General features: G+C 46.4%; 1 protein-coding gene across 2 annotated transcripts in view; it reads left to right on the forward strand.

The window, feature by feature from the left end:
* Window positions 1-26,542, forward strand: part of LOC134948882 (uncharacterized) — a 283,590-nt gene that overhangs the window by 123,295 nt on the left and 133,753 nt on the right. For both annotated transcript variants that reach the window (XM_063937152.1, XM_063937151.1), the window contains one exon: window positions 23,889-23,950. In XM_063937152.1, the coding sequence (XP_063793222.1) occupies window positions 23,889-23,950 (62 nt within the window). The remainder of the gene's footprint in view (window positions 1-23,888; window positions 23,951-26,542) is intronic.

The following is a 26,542-nucleotide window of genomic DNA, read 5'->3' on the forward strand; positions in this document are numbered from 1 at the left end:
ATCATCTGTCTATCATCCATATTTGCTTAATAATAGATAATGGTGTCATATAGGGGCCGATTCAGACCTGAACGCTGCTACGGCAGCGGTCAAAGACTGAAGCCCTGTGAAGTGTGTGCACGTGCAGCAGCCGCACTGCGCGTGCGCAGATAATGATATGCGACCGCCTCTGCCTAAATGACAGGCAGAGGCCATCACGGGATGAGTGGGCATTGTGGCCGCATTGGGGGGGCACGGTCCGGACAGAGCAGGCATGTCTGGACCATTTGCGGGGCGGGGCGGGGCGGGGCGGGACGTGGCGGCTGTGTGATGCCACACACAGCCGTTGCTATCCGAAACATTGCAGCAGTGCGATGCTCTCGCATGTCTGCAGGGAAGGGGGGGGGGGGGGCTGTATCCAGCATAAGGGGTGGACTTGCCCTGTGCTGGGCGTCCCCCCACATGTCAGAGTAAATGTTCGTAAATGTGCATTTTTTTTAGCACATCTACGATCAACTCTGAATTAGCCCCATAGATACAAACTTATGTGCATTAATATTTTGTTACTTAATTATGATATATCCACTGATTTCTCATACCCCTTTCACACCACACATGGGTCAGTGTGCGGTGTGAAAGCGCCAAGTCTGAATTCCCGGGTCATAAGCAGTGTTATTCCCGGGTTGAATACCGGGTCAGTGGCTGCATAAACAGATTCCCGGGTCGATGCGACCCGGGACCCGTTTACTAGATAGGGAGAGGCGGCGCGGAGATGAGCTCATCTCCCAACGCCGCCTCCACCACCGTCCACGCCGCACCCCCTCGCCGCTATGGAAACCGACCCGGCATATTGCCGCGTCTGGAAGCCAGCGAAAGGGGTAGGAGAGTCTCCAATGCCGGATCCCACCCGGGAAGGACCCGTTTCCAATTCCCGGGTGGGATCCGGCATTGGAGATGTGAAAGGGGTATAACTGAACAATTCTAAGACCATAGCAAGTCATTATGATGCATCATACATTTCAGTACTACTTTGATGGCACTGTTTTAGACGGTATGGGGAGTTTTGTGGCTAGACGGTGTGAATTTGACAGCTGTTGAAAGTTGGGATCATGTTCAGCAATTTCTACCTGCCCAGATATTTCTGACAGCTAAGCCTAAAAGTTACAATATACAACACTCACAAATGTATAGTAGGGTAGCTGGTTTAGTGAGAAGGTAATCGCCAAGGCCAATATCGCACATAAAGTCTAATATCGGACATCATTTGGTCACATGTATGTACATGCCCAGCAATGTTCCTATTTTTCCATATCAGAGCTGCTTTGGCAGGGCCGAAACTCGGATTTTTGGCACCCGGGGCAAGGCAGTAATTTGGCGCCCCCCATGCCCACACAAACACACTCTGGAACTGTGTCAAAAACACAGTAATAAACAGTTGGCAAAGTGAAAACCAGCACCATCAGGGTGCATACAGCACACATTCCCTAGGAGAATGGATAGGAACACAAGAAAACTACAGGTACCTCAGATACAGTATTGTGGGGGACTCTGACTGGCCAACTGCTGTAGGACTACAAAGCCCAGCATGCCAGTCAGGACCTAGGGCCAATTAAAGAGGAGGACTACCAACCTTCAGGCGAGGGGGGATACACAATGTGGGTTATAGAGATCTCACCTCACTGGCCAGACGAATTATCGTCTGCTGCTGCTTCCTCTCACTGTGCAGGAAGGAGGCGGCCCTGAGGAACAGGGCCAGGCATAGTTTACACAGGCATAGGAGTGTGTGAACGACCGCCCCTGCCCCATTCATAAGTGTTCTATTTGCTGGAGGGGGGGGGGGGGGGGGTAGTTCCCCAGGAGTCCACATTGGTGGTACTGAGGAGCAGGGACCTGCAGCAAGAGTTCTGTCTGGGATCTGGCAGTAAGTAGCCCCTTATGGCCCTGTCCTCCTCTGGTGGAGCTGCGACAAGGGGGAGGTGCTGGAGAACAGACCTGGGGGCAGACATCGCTTACACAGGTACAGGAGTGTGTGAGCGGCCATGGACCAGTGCTCGGGAAATGAAAGGGGGCAGCTGCAGAGTCCATGGTCACCGCCTCTGCCCCATCCATTAGCATTCTAGTTGCTGGGGCGGGGGGAGTTTCACAGGAGTCCACATTAGTGGTTCTTGGACCTGGCAGAAGGTAGCCCCTAAGGGCTGAGAGGAATAAGGGGAGGCAGGGTACCCATCTCTGCGCCCTCTCAGATTCTGCACCCAGGGCACATGCCCCTTAGCCCCGCCCCCCCCCTAATTGGGCCATGGGCTTTGGGAACACATACATTTATTGATTGATACTAATGCTGCTGCAATATCACAACATTTGTGGCAGTGGAGTATTTATAATGAGCGCATGGTGCTCAGCATTCCTCTGCTCTTGGGTCAAGGGCACTGGCGTTTCTATAATGAGTGCTGTGTGGTGCACACGGGCCCCTGAGTCCAGAGGGGGCCCCCACCGCATACACTGCACCCATTTTTAAAATACTCACCCCTCCGAAGTCCAGCGCCGGTATCCGCAGCGCTGTTAGAACACAATGAAAATGGCCCAGCGGCCATTTTCTCTGAGTTCTGCGCATGCGCAGTAGAGAAATCTCAGGAAAAATGGCCACCGCGCCATTTTCCCAGAGATCTACACATGCACAGTAGAGTCTGAGCTCCTCTTTTTCTTGCGGGGTTTCAGTCCTGATTAGGAAAACGCTACAGTTCGAATTAGTCTGGATCCAGACTGATCCCTGGGGTAGATTTGTTTTTATTGAGTGTAAATTGTATTCCCAACCTTTTTTCATTCTAGCAATTTATATTCCCCCTCCTGTTGCCTATGAGGTTTTACAAAAAGCTGTCACCTGCATAGCCTCCTCTCCCCTAAACTCCAGTTATTTGCCTAGGGGATTTTATTAATCTCTTAGACCCCCTACTTGATAAATGAAAGTCACCCCTTCCTGCTGTGACTAGTGGCGGCCCCTCCAAGTTTGCGGACTATATTGATAGTGTGGGGTGGGTAGACGCTTGGAGGAGCCGTCATCCCACACTTCAACAATTCTCCTGTTTTTTTCGAAAACTCATGGTTCCTTTTCTAGGATTGACCTGGCCCTGGTCTCCCCTTGCCTCTTACCTAAACTTACTGATGTTCATTACGAGGCCAGGGGTGTCTCTGACCATTCACCTATACTATTGTCAATCAGTGTGGTGTGCCAGAGGGGACAGTCCTATTGGAAGTTACACCCGTCCTGGTTGTTGCAAATGGGTCGTGATCCGGGGTTGGAGAAGCAATGGGAGGGATACTTTGCCCTTAACTCTGGGTCTGCTCCTGTACCTGTGGTTTGGGATTCCTTTAAGGCCTACTTGCAAAGCATTCTCATTAAGCGCATTGCTGCCCTTAAATTGTCCTATCGGCATACCGAGGCTGCACTGGAAGCGGACTTCCGGACCCTAGAGATGCAATATCTGACGGACAGTTTGCCCACTACTAAGACCCACTGGGTGCTGGCCCAATCGGCCTGGCTGGCTCACTTATCTGATAAAAACTCTAGGTCTCTATTGTTTAGGGCACATACTATTTATGCGCAGGCGGACAGACCTAGTAGTCTCTTGGCCCATTTAATACATTGTGCTTGCCCTGGAGCTACTGTTAAACAGGTGATTAACCTTGCCGGTGTCACTGTTGATACTACACCAGACATTGCACAAACGTTTTAAAATTATTATACTGATGTCTATAAGTCCCGTTTAAACTGCTCGACTTTCGAGCTCTGTCAGTATCTTTCGCCCATTACTCTCCCCAAACTTCCCTCGGAGGCCAGCGCCTTTCTTCATTCACCTATAACACTGGATGAGGTTACTGCATCTATCGGTTCCTTTCCGGGTGGTAAAGCCCCTGGTGGTGATAGGCTTCCCATTGAATTATATAAAAAAACATATTAGTGTCTTTGTCCCCATTTTACACTCCATTTTTGGATCTTTTTGTTGAAAGTAGACTTCCCGCTTCTATGTCCGAGGCTATTATTATAGTGATTCTGAAACCCGGAAAGGACCCCAGGCTGTTAGAGTCCTATAGACCTATATCTCTTATCCCCACCAACGCCAAAATCCTGGCAAAAATTCAGGCTTTAAGGCTTAATACCATTATCAAGACCATAATTCATTCTGACCAGTCTGGCTTTATGCCTGGCATGTCCACGTCCATGAATTTACGTTGTTTATATACTGTTCTCCAGGCCCCACATGACTTTCCCTCTGACTCGGTCGTAGTTTCTTTAGATGCGGCCAAGGCATTTGATAGTGTGGAATGGTTATATTTATGGGAGGTCATGTATGGTATGGGCTTTGGTCCAAAGTATTTACGTTGGACCAGACTCCTTTACCAGTAGCCAACTGCCAGAATTTTGGTTAACTGTTATGTCTCTACCTCCTTTTCCCTGTCACGGGGCACTAGACAGGGGTGTCCTCTTTCCCCTGCACTTTTTGCTATTGCCATTGAACCCCTTGCTTGTCTGATTAGGTCACATCTGGATATGCAGGGTATAAGCATTAGCCCCAGTCTGCATAAAATTGCTCTTTATGCGGATGACTTATTATTGTTCCTGCATGACTATACCATGTCCATGCCAACCCTTCTGCAAGTGATTGGTGACTTTAGCAGTTTTTCTGGCCTTTGTATAAATTGGTCTAAGTCATTTATAATGCACTGCGGGTGCTTTCTGGCTTTGATGGTCTTGACCCGGACACTCCCCTCTGATACTCTCGCTGGCTCCCTGAATTAAAATCTCTTTCTGGCCTTAGTGTGTGGGCCCCTAAATCTATAGTTTCATTGTCCCAACTGTATTGCGATGGGACTTTGAAGTTCTTTCACCAATTAAAGGACGAGTTTGGTTTAACTAACTCGTACTTCTTTCACTTCCTTCAACTCAGACATGCATTGCAGGCACAGTTCAGACACACATCTCCCACATTACTACCATTTCCCATCAAGACTTTTATACTTACTTTGGGACAGGTTAAACCAATTTCCGTCTCCTACCTGCGTCTCCTTGCCCTGCACCACACCAATCCGCTTTCTCGGTTGCGTGTGAGGTGGGAGGGTGACCTGGGCCCGGTGGAAGGGGAAGAGTGGGAACTTGCTATGGAGTACCCACGTATTGTAACTAGGTCCCGTAGGTTTCAACAGATACAGTTCTTTATATTACATAGGGCTTACATGACTTCAGTTAGACTTGCCGGGTTTATACATGGCCGCTCGGATGCCTGTCCTAAATGTGCTGTTGCCCAAGGTACTTTCTGGCATCTTATGTGGGAATGCCCTTCTGTGCTGGCCTTTTGGTCTCAGGTCCAGTTGGCCCTGGGAGATACAGGAATACCCTTTTCTGTACTGACATCTAGATTTTATGTACTGGGCATACCGGGTTCTAGCTCTCTGTCTAGATGGGAGGAGTTATATGTTCACAACATCTGTGCCCTAGCCAAGGTATGCATAGTACGGCTCTGGATGGCCTGTAGGGGACCCACCTTTTCATCCTTTACGGCACTAGTAAATGACTCTGTCTCTATAGAGCGACTTGCGTAAATGCAGACTAATTCTAGCTCCAATTTTGAGAAAATATGGTCCTCCTGTTTGGGATCTGTCTACTCCTCTCACGAGTAGGGAGGCCAATCCCGGGATCGGGATCGGCGGGATCCCGGGATTTGAGGCCAAAAATGCCGGGATTTGAATCCCGGGATTGGAGGCTCCAATCCCGGGATTCACGGGATTAAGGTGCGCATGCGCTGTACGCAGCGTGACGTCAGCAAGGTCATGCTGCGCAGCACCAGCCTTCAGCCTGCCCGTCAGTGAGTCCACCCGCCTTCAATACAAAGCTGGTGAACAGTGAATGGTGTGTGGTGAACGGCTCTGCTGCAGTGTTGTCACTGTCCCGCTGCTGCTGCTGCCTGCCTCTCAGCCTTGGGGACCCTTTTATTTACTGTAGTGAGTATGTTCTTTTTTTTCTGAATTTGAAATGGGGCTGTAGATTATAGTACAGTTCAATCCCGGCATCCCGGGAATCCCGGGATTGAGCATTTTTCAATCCCGAATCCCGGGATTGAAAAAACAGTCCGGGATTGGCCATCCCTACTCATGAGCCTTCACTGTAGAGCTTGGTCTTACACTGCTTATTCTTTGCGCCCACTCTCTCCTGATATGCAGTGCACTTTACTTTACTCAATTTATATTGTATTGTGTTATACTTTTCTTTTTTTTTTACCAGGTTGTGTTAAAAAATAAATTTTGGTCTCTGATATTCTTGTATACAGATTTTCTTTCTGCTATTATATATTGTTTGCAAGTTCTTACTATTACACCAAGAATATATATTCTGTGGTTGTTGCACCGATGGTACGACGCCATATGTCTTTAATGAGTACTCTATACTATTATTGCTTCCTTGCACACTTGTTATCTGTATCTGATACTTATTTTTTGAACAAAGATTTTACTCTATTAAAAAAAAAAAGTGTTGGCGGAGCTTCAGCGCTCTGTCAGAAAAGGAGATGTAATACTTTTTGAAAGAAATGCAGTGGAATGTTAGGTCATCGTTAGACAGTGTATTTTACTTTCATAGATCATTTTTGAAAATGGTAAGAGCAGTACAGTGTCATAGCAGTTTTCATTACTAGGTCAGGTGCACATTGAGCACAAGTTTAATTCCCGTGGAGTTTGTATGTTCTCCCTGACTTTGCATGGGTGTCCGCTGGATGCGCCTGGTTCCTCCCGTCACTGCTGAGTGATTATTCATTTTATTCAATTATACATTTTTCTGTTTCACATATTTTAGTTCACTCATATGTCTTAATATATTCTAGCTATTTATTTGAGTAATACCTATTTATTTTAGGAATGAAATACTGTTGAAAAATAAAAACAGATATCTTAACAAAAGTGCCCCCCTATTTTATTCTAGTGCAGCAACACAGTATGCAAAATTGCCAGCCGGTACAGGATGGGGGAGTTTGGGGGAAGGGAGGGCATCAGAGTCAGCAGCACTGCAGTCAAGGACATGCAGGCGACAGGCAAACGGTATTAGTACCCTCAGCCCACGACACTGACTGGCGCATATTCGCGAGCACCTTTGCCCACTGTATTGCTGCACTTGAATAAAATAAAATTAATATTTTCCTAAATGACAGGGGGTGCCTCATTATTATTTGCCCCATTACCCAAGTGTGCCTTTGATAAACCACCCATATGTGGCTCTGACCTCTGTATTACCTGTTCTGTGGTACGACAGATATGATTCGATGCTTTGATTATTTTTTTTCACTAATTAGCCAATTAACATGATAGCAAGATGATTCATAGCCTATGTTACTTGGAGGATCTCAAGCAGTGACTTGCGGTGAGGTGAGGCAGAGCCTTTCCTGTTATACAATCTTATAAGCCAGAGTTTCGACTAAATAAATTATATGAAAAATACAAAGAATATATAAGAAAAAAAAGATTTTTTATAGTCAAAACTCTGGAGTAAAAAGTCTATGACAGGGGAGGCAGTGCCTCACCTGCCTACCTTTTCTACACATCTCTGATCAAAACTCACCAAATTTCCAGCAGTATATACTGCTGCACCTGTATCTAATGCCCACATTGGCTCATATATTGTGTGTAAATCTGGCTCTGGTATTAGCTAGTGCCTCCAGAGCCATTTACCTCACCGCATGTCCCTGATCTCAAGGAACATTTCTGTAAAATCTCAATCAAAATTAGTTCAGTAGTTCTCAAGTTTATCGTGAACATACATACAAACAAACAATTTTATTAATAGTATAGATATGTAATATAATATATAGATAGATGTGTGTGTAGTGTGTGTGTGTGTGTGTGTGTGTGTGTGTGTGTAGTATGTGTGTATGTATTGTGTGTATATGTGTGGTGGGTGTTTTTTTTGTTTGGTAATTAGCCAATTAACATGATAGCGAGATGATTTTTAGCCTATGTTGCTTGGAGGGTATCAAGGAACATTTCAGTGAAAACCCCATCAAAATTGGTACAGTAGTTGTAGAGTTTATCCCGGATATACATACAAATAGTTTGAATGTATATTCCAGTCCTTGATGAGTGTCCTTTATACATCTGTTTTACAGGATCTTTAACATAAAAAAATAACATGTAGAAATTCTTACTATAAATAGGTTAATATGCAAATGGTTCCGGTATGAATGGTCGACCATGTTATGGTCGACAGTCATTAGGTCGACCACTATTGGTCGACATTGACATGGTCGACATGGACACATGGTCGACACATGAAAATGATCGACACATGAAAGGTCGACACATGAAAAGGTCGACATGGGTTTTTTTACTTTTTTTGGGTGTCGTTTTTTGCGTAAAGTGACTGGGAACCCCAATTAGTGCACCGCGTCCCCTCGCATGGCTCTCTTCGCTCGCCATGCTTCGGGCATGGTGCCTTCGCTCCGCTACCGCTTCGCTCGGCACAGATTACCGTTCCAATCGTAGTCCACGTGGATCGTAAAGTATGGAAAAGTTCCCCAAAAGTAAAAAAAGTTAAAACTCATGTCGACCTTTTCATGTGTCGACCTTTCATGTGTCGACCATTTTCATGTGTCGACCATGTCAATGTCGACCAATAGTGGTCGACCTAATGACTGTCGACCATAACATGGTCGACCATGTGAACGGATACCTTTACGAAACTCATATATACAGGTTGAGTATCCCTTATCCAAAATTCAAAATCACACTTTTTTGGGGGGGTCCCCTACTAAGATAATAGTGGTCATTCCGAGTTGATCGCAGCCGGCAACTTTTTGCTGCTGGTGCGATCAACTAATCCCCGCTTATGGGGGTGTGTATTGTATTTTAGCTTAGCAGGGCTGCGAACACTTGTGCAGCCCTGCTTAGCTAAAAAGTTTTGTGTAAAACAAGACCAGCCCTGGACATACTTACCCTGTGCGACGATCTCAGCGCTGATGGGGCCGGCTTTGACGTCACACCTCCGCCCTCCATTCGCCTGGAAACGCCTGCATTTTACTTACCACTCCTCGAAAACGTCAGGAAACAGTAAGGTGATGCCCAGGAACGCCCTCTTGCTGTCCATCTTCTTGCGGTCGCTGCTGCGACCGTTTTCCTTGTTGTTAGCGTCGTTGCCCGCCGCGCATGCAGCATTCCGGACCCATTCGCACCTCAGCGAAGAACCGCTGCGAGCGAACGGGTCGGAATGACCCCCAATGACACATATATATTAGTGATGTGCACCGGAAATTTTTCGGGTTTTGTGTTTTGGTTTTGGGTTCGGTTCCGCGGCCGTGTTTTGGATTCGGACGCGTTTTGGCAAAACCTCACCGAAAATTTTTTGTCGGATTCGGGTGTGTTTTGGATTCGGGTGTTTTTTTCAAAAAACTCTAAAAAACTGCTTAAATCATAGAATTTGGGGGTCATTTTGATCCCATAGTATTATTAACCTCAATAACCATAATTTCCACTCATTTCCAGTCTATTCTGAACACCTCACACCTCACAATATTATTTTTAGTCCTAAAATTTGCACCGAGGTCGCTGGATGGCTAAGCTAAGCGACACAAGTGGCCGACACAAACACCTGGCCCATCCAGGAGTGGCACTGCAGTGTCAGGCAGGATGGCACTTCAAAAAAATTGTCCCCAAACAGCACATGATGCAAAGAAAAAAAGAGGCGCAATGAGGTAGCTGTGTGACTAAGCTAAGCGACCCAAGTGGCCGACACAAACACCTGGCCCATCTAGAAGTGGCACTGCTGTGTCAGACAGGATGGCACTTGAAAAAAATACTCCCCAAACAGCACATGATGCAAAGAAAAAAAGAGGCGCACCAAGGTCGCTGTGTGACTAAGCTAAGTGACACAAGTGGCCGACACAAACACCTGGCCCATCTAGGAGTGGCACTGCAGTGTCAGACAGGATGGCACTTCAAAAAAATTGTCCCCAAACAGCACATGATGCAAAGAAAAATGAAAGAAAAAAGAGGTGCAAGATGGAATTGTCCTTGGGCCCTCCCACCCACCCTTATGTTGTATAAACAGGACATGCACACTTTAACGAACCCATCATTTCAGCGACAGGGTCTGCCACACGACTGTGACTGAAATGACTGGTTGGTTTGGGCCCCCACCAAAAAAGAAGCAATCAATCTCTCCTTGCACAAACTGGCTCTACAGAGGCAAGATGTCCACCTCATCATCATCGTCCGATTCATCACCCCTTTCACTGTGTACATCCCCCTCCTCACAGATTATTAATTCGTCCCCACTGAAATCCACCATCTCAGGTCCCCGTGCTCTTTCTGGAGGCAATTGCTGCTGGTGAATGTCTCCACGGAGGAATTGATTATAATTCATTTTAATGAACATCATCTTCTCCACATTTTCTGGAAGTAACCTCGTACGCCGATTGCTGACAAGGTGAGCGGCTGCACTAAACACTCTTTCGGAGTACACACTGGAGGGAGGGCAACTTAGGTAGAATAAAGCCATTTTCTGCAAGGGCCTCCAAATTGCCTCTTTTTCCTGCCAGTATATGTACGGACTGTCTGACGTGCCTACTTGGATGCGGTCACTCATATAATCCTCCACCATTCTTTCAATGGTGAGAGAATCATATGCAGTGACAGTAGACGACATGTCAGTAATCGTTGGCAGGTCCTTCAGTCCGGACCAGATGTCAGCACTCGCTCCAGACTGCCCTGCATCACCGCCAGTGGGTGGGCTCGGAATTCTTAGCCTTTTCCTCGCACCCCCAGTTGCGGGAGAATGTGAAGGAGGAGCTGTTGACGGGTCACGTTCCGCTTGACTTGACAATTTTCTCACCAGCAGGTCTTTGAACCCCTGCAGACTTGTGTCTGCCGGAAAGAGAGATACAACGTAGGTTTTAAATCTAGGATCGAGCACGGTGGCCAAAATGTAGTGCTCTGATTTCAACAGATTGACCACCGTGAATCCTGGTTAAGCGAATGAAGGGCTCCATCCACACGTCCCACATGCCTAGCGGAATCGCTCTGTTTTAGCTCCTCCTTCAATATCTCCAATTTCTTCTGCAAAAGCCTGATGAGGGGAATGACCTGACTCAGGCTGGCAGTGTCTGAACTGACTTCACGTGTGGCAAGTTCAAAGGGTTGCAGAACCTTGCACAACGTTGAAATCATTCTCCACTGCGCTTGAGACAGGTGCATTCCACCTCCTTTGCCTATATCGTGGCCAGATGTATAGGCTTGAATGGCCTTTTGCTGCTCCTCCATCCTCTGAAGCATATAGAGGGTTGAATTCCACCTCGTTACCACCTCCTGCTTCAGATGATGGCAGGGCAGGTTCAGGTGTGTTTGGTGGTGCTCCAGTCTTCTGTACGTGGTGCCTGAACGCCGAAAGTGGCCCGCAATTCTTCGGGCCACCGACAGCATCTCTTGCACGCCCCTGACGTTTTATAAATAATTCTGCACCACCAAATTCAAGGTATGTGCAAAACATGGGACGTGCTGGAATTTGCCCAGATGCAATGCACGCACAATATTGCTGGCGTTGTCCGATGTCACAAATTCCCAGGAGAGTCCAATTGGGGTAAGCCATTCTGCGATGATCTTCCTCAGTTGCCGTAAGAGGTTTTCAGCTGTGTGCGTATTCTGGAAAGCGGTGATGCAAAGCGTAGCCTGCCTAGGAACGAGTTGGCGTTTGCGAGATGCTGCTACTGGTGCCGCCGCTGCTGTTCTTGCAGCGGGAGGCAATACATCTACCCAGTGGGCTGTCACAGTCATATAGTCCTGAGTCTGCCCTGCTCCACTTGTCCACATGTCCGTGGTTAAGTGGACATTGGGTACAACTGCATTTTTTAGGACACTGGTGACTCTTTTTCTGAGGTCTGTGTACATTTTCGGTATCGCCTGCCTAGAGAAATGGAACCTAGATGGTATTTGGTACCGGGGACACAGTACCTCAATCAAGTCTATAGTTGGCTCTGAAGTAACGATGGATACCGGAACCACGTTTCTCACCACCCAGGCTGCCAAGGCCTCAGTTATCCGCTTTGCAGCAGGATGACTGCTGTGATATTTCATCTTCCTCACAAAGGACTGTTGGACAGTCAATTGCTTACTGGAAGTAGTACAAGTGGTCTTCCGACTTCCCCTCTGGGATGCCGATCGACTCCCAGCAGCAACAACAGCAGCGCCAGCAGCAGTAGGCGTTACACTCAAGGATGCATCAGAGGAATCCCAGGCAGGAGAGGACTCGTCAGACTTGCCAGTGACATGGCCTGCAGGACTATTGGCTTTCCTGGGTAAGGAGGAAATTGACACTGAGGGAGTTGGTGGTGTGGTTTGCGGGAGCTTGGTTACAAGAGGAAGGGATTTACTGGTCAGTGGACTGCTTCCGCTGTCGCCCAAAGTTTTTGAACTTGTCACTGACTTATGATGAATGCGCTGCAGGTGACGTATAAGTAAGGATGTTCCGAGGTGGTTAACGTCCTTACCCCTACTTATTACAGCTTGACAAAGGCAACACACGGCTTGACACCTGTTGTCCGCATTTGTGTTGAAATAATTCCACACCGAAGAGCTGATTTTTTTTGTATTTTGACCAGGCATGTCAATGGCCATATTCGTCCCACGGACAACAGGTGTCTCCCCGGGTGCCTGACTTAAACAAACCACCTCACCATCAGAATCCTCCTTGTCAATTTCCTCCCCAGCGCCAGCAACACCCATATCCTCATCCTGGTGTACTTCAACACTGACATCTTCAATTTGACTATCAGGAACTGGACTGCGGGTGCTCCTTCCAGCACTTGCAGGGGGTATGCAAATGGTGGAAGGCGCAAGCTCTTCCCGTCCAGTGTTGGGAAGGTCAGGCATCGCAACCGACACAATTGGACTCTCCTTGGGGATTTGTGATTTCGAAGAACGCACAGCTCTTTGCTGTGCTTTTGCCAGCTTAAGTCTTTTCATTTTTCTAGCGAGAGGCTGAGGGCTTCCATCCTCATGTGAAGCTGAACCACTAGCCATGAACACAGGCCAGGGCCTCAGCCGTTCCTTGCCACTCCATGTCGTAAATGGCATATTGGCAAGTTTACGCTTCTCCTCAGACGCTTTTAATTTTGATTTTTGGATCATTTTACTGATCTTTTGTGTTTTGGATTTTACATGCTCTGTACTATGACATTGGGCATCGGCCTTGGCAGACGACGTTGATGGCATTTCATCGTCTCGGCCATGACTAGTGGCAGCAGCTTCAGCACGAGGTGGAAGTGGATCTTGATCTTTCCCTATTTTTTTAACCTCCACATTTTTGTTCTCCATATTTTAATGCACACAACTAAAAGGCACCACAGGTATACAATGTAGATGGATGGATAGTATACTTTATGGATGACGAGTGACGACACAGAGGTAGGTACAGCAGTGGCCTACCGTACTGCTATATGCAGTATAATGGACCTAGTGGACACTGTCAGCAGACTGCGTTTATAGTATTAAGAAAAAAAGACACCACAGGTATACAATGTAGATGGATGGATAGTATACTTATGGACGACGAGTGACGACACAGAGGTAGGTACAGCAGTGGCCTACCGTATTGCTTGCTATATACAGTATAATGGACCTGGTGGACACTGTCAGCAGACTGCGTTTATAGTATAAAGAAAAAAAGACACCACAGGTATACAATGTAGATGGATGGATAGTATACTTATGGACGACGAGTGACAACACAGAGGTAGGTACAGCAGTGGCCTACCGTACTGCTGTATACAGTATAATGGACCTGGTGGACACTGTCAGCAGACTGCGTTTATAGTATTAAAAAAAAAGACACCACAGGTATACAATGTAGATGGATGGATAGTATACTTATGGACGACGAGTGACGACACAGAGGTAGGTACAGCAGTGGCCTACCGTACTGCTATATACTAGAGATGAGCGCCTGAAATTTTTCGGGTTTTGTGTTTTGGTTTTGGGTTCGGTTCCGCGGCCGTGTTTTGGGTTCGAACGCGTTTTGGCAAAACCTCACCGAATTTTTTTTGTCGGATTCGGGTGTGTTTTGGATTCGGGTGTTTTTTTCAAAAAACACTAAAAAACAGCTTAAATCATAGAATTTGGGGGTCATTTTGATCCCAAAGTATTATTAACCTCAAAAACCATAATTTACACTCATTTTCAGTCTATTCTGAATACCTCACACCTCACAATATTATTTTTAGTCCTAAAATTTGCACCAAGGTCGCTGTGTGAGTAAGATAAGCGACCCTAGTGGCCGACACAAACACCGGGCCCATCTAGGAGTGGCACTGCAGTGTCACGCAGGATGTCCCTTCCAAAAAACCCTCCCCAAACAGCACATGACGCAAAGAAAAAAAGAGGCGCAATGAGGTAGCTGTGTGAGTAAGATTAGCGACCCTAGTGGCCGACACAAACACCGGGCCCATCTAGGAGTGGCACTGCAGTGTCACGCAGGATGGCCCTTCCAAAAAACCCTCCCCAAACAGCACATGACGCAAAGAAAAAAAGAGGCGCAATGAGGTAGCTGTGTGAGTAAGATTAGCGACCCTAGTGGCCGACACAAACACCGGGCCCATCTAGGAGTGGCACTGCAGTGTCACGCAGGATGTCCCTTCCAAAAAACCCTCCCCAAACAGCACATGACGCAAAGAAAAAAAGAGGCGCAATGAGGTAGCTGTGTGAGTAAGATTAGCGACCCTAGTGGCCGACACAAACACCGGGCCCATCTAGGAGTGGCACTGCAGTGTCACGCAGGATGTCCCTTCCAAAAAACCCTCCCCAAACAGCACATGACGCAAAGAAAAAAAGAGGCGCAATGAGGTAGCTGACTGTGTGAGTAAGATTAGCGACCCTAGTGGCCGACACAAACACCGGGCCCATCTAGGAGTGGCACTGCAGTGTCACGCAGGATGTCCCTTCCAAAAAACCCTCCCCAATCAGCACATGATGCAAAGAAAAAGAAAAGAAAAAAGAGGTGCAAGATGGAATTGTCCTTGGGCCCTCCCACCCACCCTTATGTTGTATAAACAAAACAGGACATGCACACTTTAACCAACCCATCATTTCAGTGACAGGGTCTGCCACACGACTGTGACTGATATGACGGGTTGGTTTGGACCCACCCCAAAAAAGAAGCAATTAATCTCTCCTTGCACAAACTGGCTCTACAGAGGCAAGATGTCCACCTCATCTTCACCCTCCGATATATCACCGTGTACATCCCCCTCCTCACAGATTATCAATTCGTCCCCACTGGAATCCACCATCTCAGCTCCCTGTGTACTTTGTGGAGGCAATTGCTGCTGGTCAATGTCTCCGCGGAGGAATTGATTATAATTCATTTTAATGAACATCATCTTCTCCACATTTTCTGGATGTAACCTCGTACGCCGATTGCTGACAAGGTGAGCGGCGGCACTAAACACTCTTTCGGAGTACACACTTGTGGGAGGGCAACTTAGGTAGAATAAAGCCAGTTTGTGCAAGGGCCTCCAAATTGCCTCTTTTTCCTGCCAGTATAAGTACGGACTGTGTGACGTGCCTACTTGGATGCGGTCACTCATATAATCCTCCACCATTCTATCAATGTTGAGAGAATCATATGCAGTGACAGTAGACGACATGTCCGTAATCGTTGTCAGGTCCTTCAGTCCGGACCAGATGTCAGCATCAGCAGTCGCTCCAGACTGCCCTGCATCACCGCCAGCGGGTGGGCTCGGAATTCTGAGCCTTTTCCTCGCACCCCCAGTTGCGGGAGAATGTGAAGGAGGAGATGTTGACAGGTCGCGTTCCGCTTGACTTGACAATTTTGTCACCAGCAGGTCTTTCAACCCCAGCAGACTTGTGTCTGCCGGAAAGAGAGATCCAAGGTAGGCTTTAAATCTAGGATCGAGCACGGTGGCCAAAATGTAGTGCTCTGATTTCAACAGATTGACCACCCGTGAATCCTTGTTAAGCGAATTAAGGGCTGCATCCACAAGTCCCACATGCCTAGCGGAATCGCTCCCTTTTAGCTCCTTCTTCAATGCCTCCAGCTTCTTCTGCAAAAGCCTGATGAGGGGAATGACCTGACTCAGGCTGGCAGTGTCTGAACTGACTTCACGTGTGGCAAGTTCAAAGGGCATCAGAACCTTGCACAACGTTGAAATCATTCTCCACTGCACTTGAGACAGGTGCATTCCACCTCCTATATCGTGCTCAATTGTATAGGCTTGAATGGCCTTTTGCTGCTCCTCCAACCTCTGAAGCATATAGAGGGTTGAATTCCACCTCGTTACCACTTCTTGCTTCAGATGATGGCAGGGCAGGTTCAGTAGTTTTTGGTGGTGCTCCAGTCTTCTGTACGTGGTGCCTGTACGCCGAAAGTATCCCGCAATTCTTCTGGCCACCGACAGCATCTCTTGCACGCCCCTGTCGTTTTTTTAAAAATTCTGCACCACCAAATTCAAGGTATGTGCAAAACATGGGACGTGCTGGAATTTGCCCATATTTAATGCACACACAATATTGCTGGCGTTGTCCGATGCCACAAATCCACAGGAGAGTCCAATTGGGGTAAGCCATTCCGCGATGATCTTCCTCAGTTGCCGTAAGAGGTTTTCAGCTGTGTGCGTATTCTGGAAAGCGGTGATACAAAGCGTAGCCTGCCTAGGAAAGAGTTGGCGTTTGCGAGATGCTGCTACTGGTGCCGCCGCTGCTGTTCTTGCGGCGGGAGTCCATACATCTACCCAGTGGGCTGTCACAGTCATATAGTCCTGACCCTGCCCTGCTCCACTTGTCCACATGTCCGTGGTTAAGTGGACATTGGGTACAACTGCATTTTTTAGGACACTGGTGAGTCTTTTTCTGACGTCCGTGTACATTCTCGGTATCGCCTGCCTAGAGAAGTGGAACCTAGATGGTATTTGGTAACGGGGGCACACTGCCTCAATAAATTGTCTAGTTCCCTGTGAACTAACGGCGGATACCGGACGCACGTCTAACACCAACATAGTTGTCAAGGCCTCAGTTATCCGCTTTGCAGTAGGATGACTGCTGTGATATTTCATCTTCCTCGCAAAGGACTGTTGAACAGTCAATTGCTTACTGGAAGTAGTACAAGTGGGCTTACGACTTCCCCTCTGGGATGACCATCGACTCCCAGCGGCAACAACAGCAGCGCCAGCAGCAGTAGGCGTTACACGCAAGGATGCATCGGAGGAATCCCAGGCAGGAGAGGACTCGTCAGAATTGCCAGTGACATGGCCTGCAGGACTATTGGCATTCCTGGGGAAGGAGGAAATTGACACTGAGGGAGTTGGTGGGGTGGTTTGCGTGAGCTTGGTTACAAGAGGAAGGGATTTACTGGTCAGTGGACTGCTTCCGCTGTCACCCAAAGTTTTTGAACTTGTCACTGACTTATTATGAATGCGCTGCAGGTGACGTATAAGGGAGGATGTTCCGAGGTGGTTAACGTCCTTACCCCTACTTATTACAGCTTGACAAAGGGAACACACGGCTTGACACCTGTTGTCCGCATTTCTGGTGAAATACCTCCACACCGAAGAGCTGATTTTTTTTGGTATTTTCACCTGGCATGTCAACGGCCATATTCCTCCCACGGACAACAGGTGTCTCCCCGGGTGCCTGACTTAAACAAACCACCTCACCATCAGAATCCTCCTGGTCAATTTCCTCCCCAGCGCCAGCAACACCCATATCCTCCTCATCCTGGTGTACTTCAACACTGACATCTTCAATCTGACTATCAGGAACTGGACTGCGGGTGCTCCTTCCAGCACTTGCAGGGGGCGTGCAAATGGTGGAAGGCGCATGCTCTTCACGTCCAGTGTTGGGAAGGTCAGGCATCGCAACCGACACAATTGGACTCTCCTTGTGGATTTGGGATTTCGAAGAATGCACAGTTCTTTGCTGTGCTGCTTTTGCCAGCTTGAGTCTTTTCATTTTTCTAGCGAGAGGCTGAGTGCTTCCATCCTCATGTGAAGCTGAACCACTAGCCATGAACATAGGCCAGGGCCTCAGCCGTTCCTTGCCACTCCGTGTGGTAAATGGCATATTGGCAAGTTTACGCTTCTCCTCCGACAATTTTATTTTAGGTTTTGGAGTCCTTTTTTTTCTGATATTTGGTGTTTTGGATTTGACATGCTCTGTACTATGACATTGGGCATCGGCCTTGGCAGACGACGTTGCTGGCATTTCATCGTCTCGGCCATGACTAGTGGCAGCAGCTTCAGCACGAGGTGGAAGTGGATCTTGATCTTTCCCTAATTTTGGAACCTCAACATTTTTGTTCTCCATATTTTAATAGGCACAACTAAAAGGCACCTCAGGTAAACAATGGAGATGGATACTAGTATACAATTATGGACTGCCTGCCGACTGCAGACACAGAGGTAGCCACAGCCGTGAACTACCGTACTGTACTGTGTCTGCAGCTAATATAGACTGGTTGATAAAGAGAAGATGTCTATGTAACTATGTATGTATAAAGAAGACTGAAAAAAATCCACGGTTAGGTGGTATACAATTATGGACGGACTGCCTGCCGAGTGCAGACACAGAGGTAGCCACAGCCGTGAACTACCGTACTGTACTGTGTCTGCAGCTAATATAGACTGGTTGATAAAGAGAAGATGTCTATGTAACTATGTATGTATAAAGAAGAATGAAAAAAAACCACGGTTAGGTGGTATACAATTATGGACGGACTGCCTGCCGAGTGCAGACACAGAGGTAGCCACAGCCGTGAACTACCGTACTGTACTGTGTCTGCAGCTAATATAGACTGGTTGATAAAGAGAAGATGTCTATGTAACTATGTATGTATAAAGAAGAATGAAAAAAATCCACGGTTAGGTGGTATTACAATTATGGACGGACTGCCTGCCGAGTGCAGAGACACAGAGGTAGCCACAGCCGTGAACTACCGTACTGTGTCTGCTGCGACTGGATGATAAATGATATAAAAAATATATATATATCACTACTGCAGCCGGACAGGTATATATTATATAGTATATAATGACGGACCTGCTGGACACTGTCTGTCAGCAGAATGAGTTTTATTTTTATAGAATAAAAAAAAAAAAAACACACAAGTGAAGTCACACGACGAGTGTTTAACTTTTTCAGGCAATCACAATATAAGTATACTACTAACTATACTGGTGGTCAGTGTGGTCAGGTCACTGGTCAGTCACACTGGCAGTGGCACTCCTGCAGCAAAAGTGTGCACTGTTTAATTTTAATATAATATGTACTCCTGGCTCCTGCTATAACCTATAACTGGCACTGCAGTAGTGCTCCCCAGTCTCCCCCACAATTATAAGCTGTGTGAGCTGAGCAGTCAGACAGATATATAATATATATAGATGATGCAGCACACTGGCCTGAGCCTGAGCAGTGCACACAGATATGGTATGTGACTGACTGAGTCACTGTGTGTATCGCTTTTTTCAGGCAGAGAACGGATATATTAAATAAACTGCACTGTGTGTCTGGTGGTCACTCACTATATAATATATTATGTACTCCTGGCTCCTGCTATAACCTATAACTGGCACTGCAGTAGTGCTCCCCAGTCTCCCCCACAATTATAAGCTGTGTGAGCTGAGCAGTCAGACAGATATATATAATATTATATATAGATAATAGATGATGCAGCACACTGGCCTGAGCCTGAGCAGTGCACACAGATATGGTATGTGACTGACTGAGTCACTGTGTGTATCGCTTTTTTCAGGCAGAGAACGGATATATTAAATAAACTGCACTGTGTGTCTGGTGGTCACTCACTATATATTATATTATGTACTCCTGGCTCCTGCTATAACCTATAACTGGCACTGCAGTAGTGCTCCCCAGTCTCCCCCACAATTATAAGCTGTGTGAGCTGAGCAGTCAGACAGATATATATAATATTATATATAGATAATAGATGATGCAGCACACTGGCCTGAGCCTGAGCAGTGCACACAGATATGGTATGTGACTGAGTCACTGTGTGCTGTGTATCGCTTTTTTCAGGCAGAGAACGGATTATAAAGTAAACTGCACTGTCCTCACTAGTAAACTCTCTCCACTCAGTCTCTACACTTCTACAGTAACAGTACTCCTCCTAGTCAGCTCCAGTAAATCTCTCTCAGTCTCTTATAATCTAAATGGAGAGGACGCCAGCCACGTCCTCTCCCTATCAATCTCAATGCACGTGTGAAAATGGCGGCGACGCGCGGCTCCTTATATAGAATCCGAGTCTCGCGATAGAATCCGAGCCTCGCGAGAATCCGACAGCGTCATGATGACGTTCGGGCGCGCTCGGGTTAACCGAGCAAGGCGGGAAGATCCGAGTCGCTCGGACCCGTGAAAAAAAACATGAAGTTCTGGCGGGTTCGGATTCAGAGAAACCGAACCCGCTCATCTCTACTATATACAGTATAATGGACCTGGTGGACACTGTCAGCAGACTGCGTTTATAGTATTAAAAAAAAAAAGATACCACAGGTATACAATGTAGATGGATATATAGTATACTTATGGACGACGAGTGACGACACAGAGGTAGGTACAGCAGTGGCCTACCGTACTGCTATATACAGTATAATGGACCTGGTGGACACTGTCAGCAGACTGCGTTTATAGTATAAAGAAAAAAAGACACCACAGGTATACAATGTAGATGGATGGATAGTATACTTATGGACGACGAGTGACGACACAGAGGTAGGTACAGCAGTGGCCTACCGTACTGCTATATACAGTATAATGAACCTGGTGGACACTGTCAGCAGACTGCGTTTATAGTATTAAAAAAAAGACACCACAGGTATACAATGTAGATGGATGGATAGTATACTTATGGACGACGAGTGACGACACAGAGGTAGGTACAGCAGTGGCCTACCGTACTGCTATATACAGTATAATGGACCTGGTGGACACTGTCAGCAGACTGCGTTTATAGTATAAAAAAAAAAGACACCACAGGTATACAATGTAGATGGATGGATAGTATACTTATGGACGACGAGTGACGACACAGAGGTAGGTACAGCAGTGGCCTACCGTACTGCTATATACAGTATAATGGACCTGGTGGACACTGTCAGCAGACTGCGTTTATAGTATAAAAAAAAAAGACACCACAGGAGTGTTTTTCAGGCAGACAAACGTATACTGGTGGTCACTGTCAGCAAAACTGTGCACTGCTCCTGCTATAGCTGCTCCCCAGTCCCCACAATTAAGCAGTGTGAGCACTCAGCACAGATATATCATGCAGCACACTGAGCACAGATATGGTATGGAGCGTTTTTTTCAGGCAGAGAACGGATAAAAAACTGGTGGTCACTATTAGCAAAACTCTGCACTGTACTCCTCCTAACAGCTGCTCCCCAATCCTCCCCACAATAAGCTAAGCAATCAGATCAACTGTGTAGTATATAACTATATAAATGGAGAGGACGCCAGCCACGTCCTCTCCCTATCAATCTCAATGCACGTGTGAAAATGGCGGCGACGCGCGGCTGCTTATATAGAATCCGAATCTCGCGAGAATCCGACAGCGGGATGATGACGTTCGGGCGCGCTCGGGTTAACCGAGCCATACGGGAGAATCCGAGTATGGCTCGTACCCGTCTAAAAAGGGTGAAGTTCGGGGGGGTTCGGTTTCTCGGAAACCGAACCCGCTCATCACTAATATATATAGATATTATCCATATATACTAGTTATGTGCACCGGAAATTTTTCGGGTTTTGTGTTTTGGTTTTGGATTCGGTTCCGCGGCCGTGTTTTGGATTCGGACCCGTTTTGGCAAAACCTCCCTGAAAATTTTTTGTCTGACTCGGGTGTGTTTTGGATTCGGGTATTTTTTTACAAAAAACCCTCAAAAACAGCTTAAATCATAGAATGTGGGGGTCATTTTGATCCCATAGTATTATTAACCTCAATAACCATAATTTCCACTCATTTTCAGTCTATTCTGAACACCTCACACCTCACAATATTATTTTTAGCCCTAAAATTTGCACCGAGGTCGCTGGATGACTAAGCTAAGCGACCCAAGTGGCCGACACAAACACCTGGCCCATCTAGGAGTGGCACTGCAGTGTCAGGCAGGATGGCACTTCAAAAAAATAGTCCCCAAACAGCACATGATGCAAAGCAAAAAGAGGCGCAATGAGGTAGCTGTGTGACTAAGCTAAGCGACCCAAGTGGCCGACACAAACACCTGGCTCATCTAGGAGTGGCACTGCAGTGTCAGACAGGATGGCACTTGAAAAAAATAGTCCCCAAACAGCACATGATGCAAAGAAAGAAAGAGGCGCAATAAGGTAGCTGTGTGACTAAGCTAAGCGACACAAGTGGCCGACACAAACACCTGGCCCATCTAGGAGTGGCACTGCAGTGTCAGACAGATGGCACTTCAAAAAAATAGTCCCCAAACAGCACATGATCCGGTTATGTGAGACAGTGTGCAACGCGCAATGCCGATGGTCACATTTTTGGGTGATTTTTTTGCAACTGCACATACGCATATCTATTACAGCGAGCATGGATGCTAAAAGTGGGCATCTCAGACCCTGCACATTCGGCCGCATGTATGTACACGAGAGAAGGCGTTTGTAGCAGCATTTACATAAACATGCAGATGGACGACCGCCAACAGACGCTGCTGCGTGCACTTTTGCGTGAGACTCATTGGGTAGAGGTAGACTTGTAAATTAAATGGGCATATAATACTCAAAAGTAAAGTGTACACTTCTTCATGGACAGCATATGTCTTACTACTAGTTATTATTGTCAGTGTGCACTTCCTACCTATATACATTCCCTAATAGATGCATAGGTCCCATTCGTGGGAACAGGATCTGGTCAGGATCATGGTTGTTGGGATCCCATCAGTCAGAATCCCGACGCCAGAATCCCAACACTATTATGAATGCCGACAATGGAATCCTGAATAGGGTCACCATCCTGGCACCGGACTCCCGACAGCTGAGATGCCGAACGACCATCCAGGCAAGCTGCGGGAAGGGTGGGGTGGTGTGCTAGGGGTAGGCTACGTGGGGAGGCTTAGGGTTAGGCTGCGCCCCGGGGGTGGAGGTAGGTTTAGGCTGCAGGGAGGGGGGGGTTAGGTTTAGGCACCACCAGGAAGAGTTAGATTTAGCCTGCAGGGAGGGCAGATTAGCCAGTGGCAGGTAAGTATACTTACTTCCCACTGTTGGGATTCCGATCATTGGGAATTCCGGAAGATTCATAACCTGACAGATCTGTACCTACCTGAGAACGCTCCATACACCTGTATTTCACCTCTATGGTGCTAAGGTTTAATACATGCAATCACACTTATGCGTGCATTCGCTTTCTGTGCTGGTTTGCATCAGACAGCTTTTGTCCAATTTAAACAATCTGCAGAAAATAAATAGTACATTGAGCCCAGGTTAAAATATTCTGGAAGAAGCAGCAGCAGCAATTTGGAACGGTGGCCACGTGTGACTTATTATGTCAGTCTATTTCTTTAGGGATGCACTGCTGTGTGACCTGTGCGGGTGGCGTGTTATCCCAGGCACAGAATTAGAGGGTTCCTCATTTTCTCTATTGTTCAGGACTGTATTGAAAATTGTCTGAGAATGAGGAGGTGTTTGATGCTGGTATAGGAAGCACAGGTTTGCGGAACAATAATTCACAATGGTGTTCTTGGCATGAAAAGATATTATGAAAAGGGAGTTATTAGAATACAGGCCAGTACATGAAGAGGTTGCAGACAGGCTGGTACATGAAAAGCAGGATGGATGCTACAGACAGGTTGTGCAGGTGCGACATCTTTGTACTGGAATATCTATTTTATTTTGGGTCATTTACTTCGCAGGTTTTTTTGCTTGATTCAAGGAAAAACATGAATATTGGCATCTTCCTCAAACAGTGTAAAAGGTAAGAAAAAAACATTCCAAAATGTATTTATTTTTACATATTTATTCAAAGTTTTAATAAAACACGTGAAAGAAGACACATAGACATGTGCAAAGGCAAGTAACACATCCGCAGCATATAAAATAGAATACAGAAAAATACATAGAAATATGAATAAACATTTGGAATATGGAGCTAAACTGCGATGGATATAAGGGAACAGGAGATCACTGGGGGCCCGATTCAGACCTGATCACTGTTGTGTGAATTTGCACAGCGGACGATTATCGAATGACTGCGCATGCGATATGGTGAGAAAATTTTGATCGCTATGCGTACGCAGGGTGATTTGCAGGAAGAGGACTTTTGTTGGTGGTAGCTGCCCATATTCTGGGAGTGTCAGGAAAAATGCAAGCGTTCCCAAGCGTTTTCTGGGAGGGTGTGTGACGTCAGCTCTGGCCCCGATCAGCCTGTTTGTATCGCACTGTAGGAGTAAGTCCTGGTCTACGCACAGACTGCACAGTATGGAGAAATCATTCGATGGTGAGTGAGTTGTGAACGGATTTGCAGCTGTCCACTGACTGGGTAGTTTTCGCACGGCGTACACATAAATTTGCACACTTGTACAGGGCAGGTTTTCATTCTCCCTGGGCGGCGACTATCTGATCGCAGACCTCTGCAAATTTGCAGCACAGCGATCAGGTCTGAATTAGGCCCTGAAACCTAAGGTCACAAAGAAAAGAGAGAGTCAAAATTAATGCTAACATCGCAAAATGAAAATTAAAGAAAAAGGAAAGAATCAAGGAGGGGTAAAGGTGGATAGCGCAGAAGAAGGGAGGAGAAAAGAAAAGGGGGTTGGTGAGAAGAGGGAGTGTCCGAATCCGGGTCCAAGTTAAAGACTTGGGGAGAAGAGGTAAAGTCCAAAATGCAATTTAAAATAATTTCACAAAATAATATTTTTATTTATTTCTCTGTATTGGTAGTAATGAGTATAGCCCATGTTGTGTGACAAAGGGGAATATTTATTAAAGAGATGGACCATCCAAAGAATATTGCAGTTCTCTGAGGATTTACACATTAATTAGATATCCCAATTATGTGATTACAGGGTCCTCTGTTATAGATTACAAAACAATTGTCCCTATGTGTTGTTATAGGAACTGCAAATTTGCCTAGCTCCAAAAGCTTAGTGTTACAGAACTTGGCCTCTTTGACATGGCAGTAAACATTTGAGCCTATATGCTACAGTATGGCAGTGCTTTACAGAGACGGATGCACAATAGTTTAACGGGGTCCGGCGTCTCCCCAATGGTAACTGGCTCTGTATAAAAACATTCGGGTTCACTGCGATATGCTGCACAAGGAATGCCAATTTCCTGGACCAATCATTTTTCAGATATACAGTAGTATAGTAGTAGTTTTGTGTCCGTCGGATATTTGAATCTACCATATTACCATCATTATTATTACTATTGTTGATTTGTAATTCTCCACAGTGCTCCACAGCACCTGACAGTGGGTAATACATAACATACATAAAACAGAGACATATAAAGTTGACAAAATAAATACAGACAAGAAAACCATAGATCGTTTACATTGGAATTGGAATTGGAATTGGGAGATGACACAGCTGAAACAATAGGAGCGTGCTTGGCTCGGAGTAGAGATAGCATAGATCTGAGTGTGAACAATTGCGGATAACTGTGGCTAGTATAGATGGCAGTAGGGTAAGCTTTAATAAAGAGATGGGGTTATAATGAGCATTTCAAGATTTGTAAGCTGCGGGAGAGCCTCTAGGCCATGGTAGGGAATTCCATAAGTGGGTAGTGGCACAGAAGAAGGGATATTAATGGGAATGATAATGGTACTAGAGGTGAGGAGGAGATCAGACGGTGGTAGGGATGAGATATGAGAAGTATGAAGTGGTGGTGTTGTTGAGAAACGAGTAAGGTGTTGTTGAGTGAGAGTGATATTAATTTGATTATTGAGGGCAAGGGGCGCTGGCGGAGGGATTTGCAGTGTAATGCGGCAGATGTAGAACAGCAAGGGTAGAATATCCGTCACTTATCATGGATTAAAGAGTGACAGATGCATGAGGTGTATGTCAGGGTTGGGTACGGGATACCGACAGTCAGGATGCCGGCAGTCAGAATACAGATAGTGTTTTTGTGGTGAGACAGTTGTATTTTTCTCAACAGCAGGAAATGATGATCTGCAGAAAAAGCCTTTGTCAAGTTTCGCCCTAATAAATTTTTAGCAGGACTTTAATTTCAGGATTCACTTGGATAAACGTGACCTCTGAGAGGAGTACCGTAAGGACAGTAAAGGGTGAGAGTGTCTCAGTTTTATATTTGCAGAATGTACCTGCCAATTAATGGTAAGGGGAAGGCATTTCCTACACAAAATGTCACACAGGGCTGTGTTAAGACATGGTTTCAACTTCGGGCAAGCAGTAGGAAAAGGAACCCTAGAAATAGGCTTACCATACTATTCCTTTAAACAGTGATGTTCATGGATTACACAGTTCCGTGGCTGATTAAAACCACGTGAAATGTAGGCTTGAAGTCAGACATCCACAGAACCTGTGTAATCCATGAGCCTCCCAGTTTA

Source organism: Pseudophryne corroboree, chromosome 8, assembly GCF_028390025.1.
Source record: "Pseudophryne corroboree isolate aPseCor3 chromosome 8, aPseCor3.hap2, whole genome shotgun sequence".
Lineage (NCBI taxonomy): Eukaryota > Metazoa > Chordata > Amphibia > Anura > Myobatrachidae > Pseudophryne > Pseudophryne corroboree.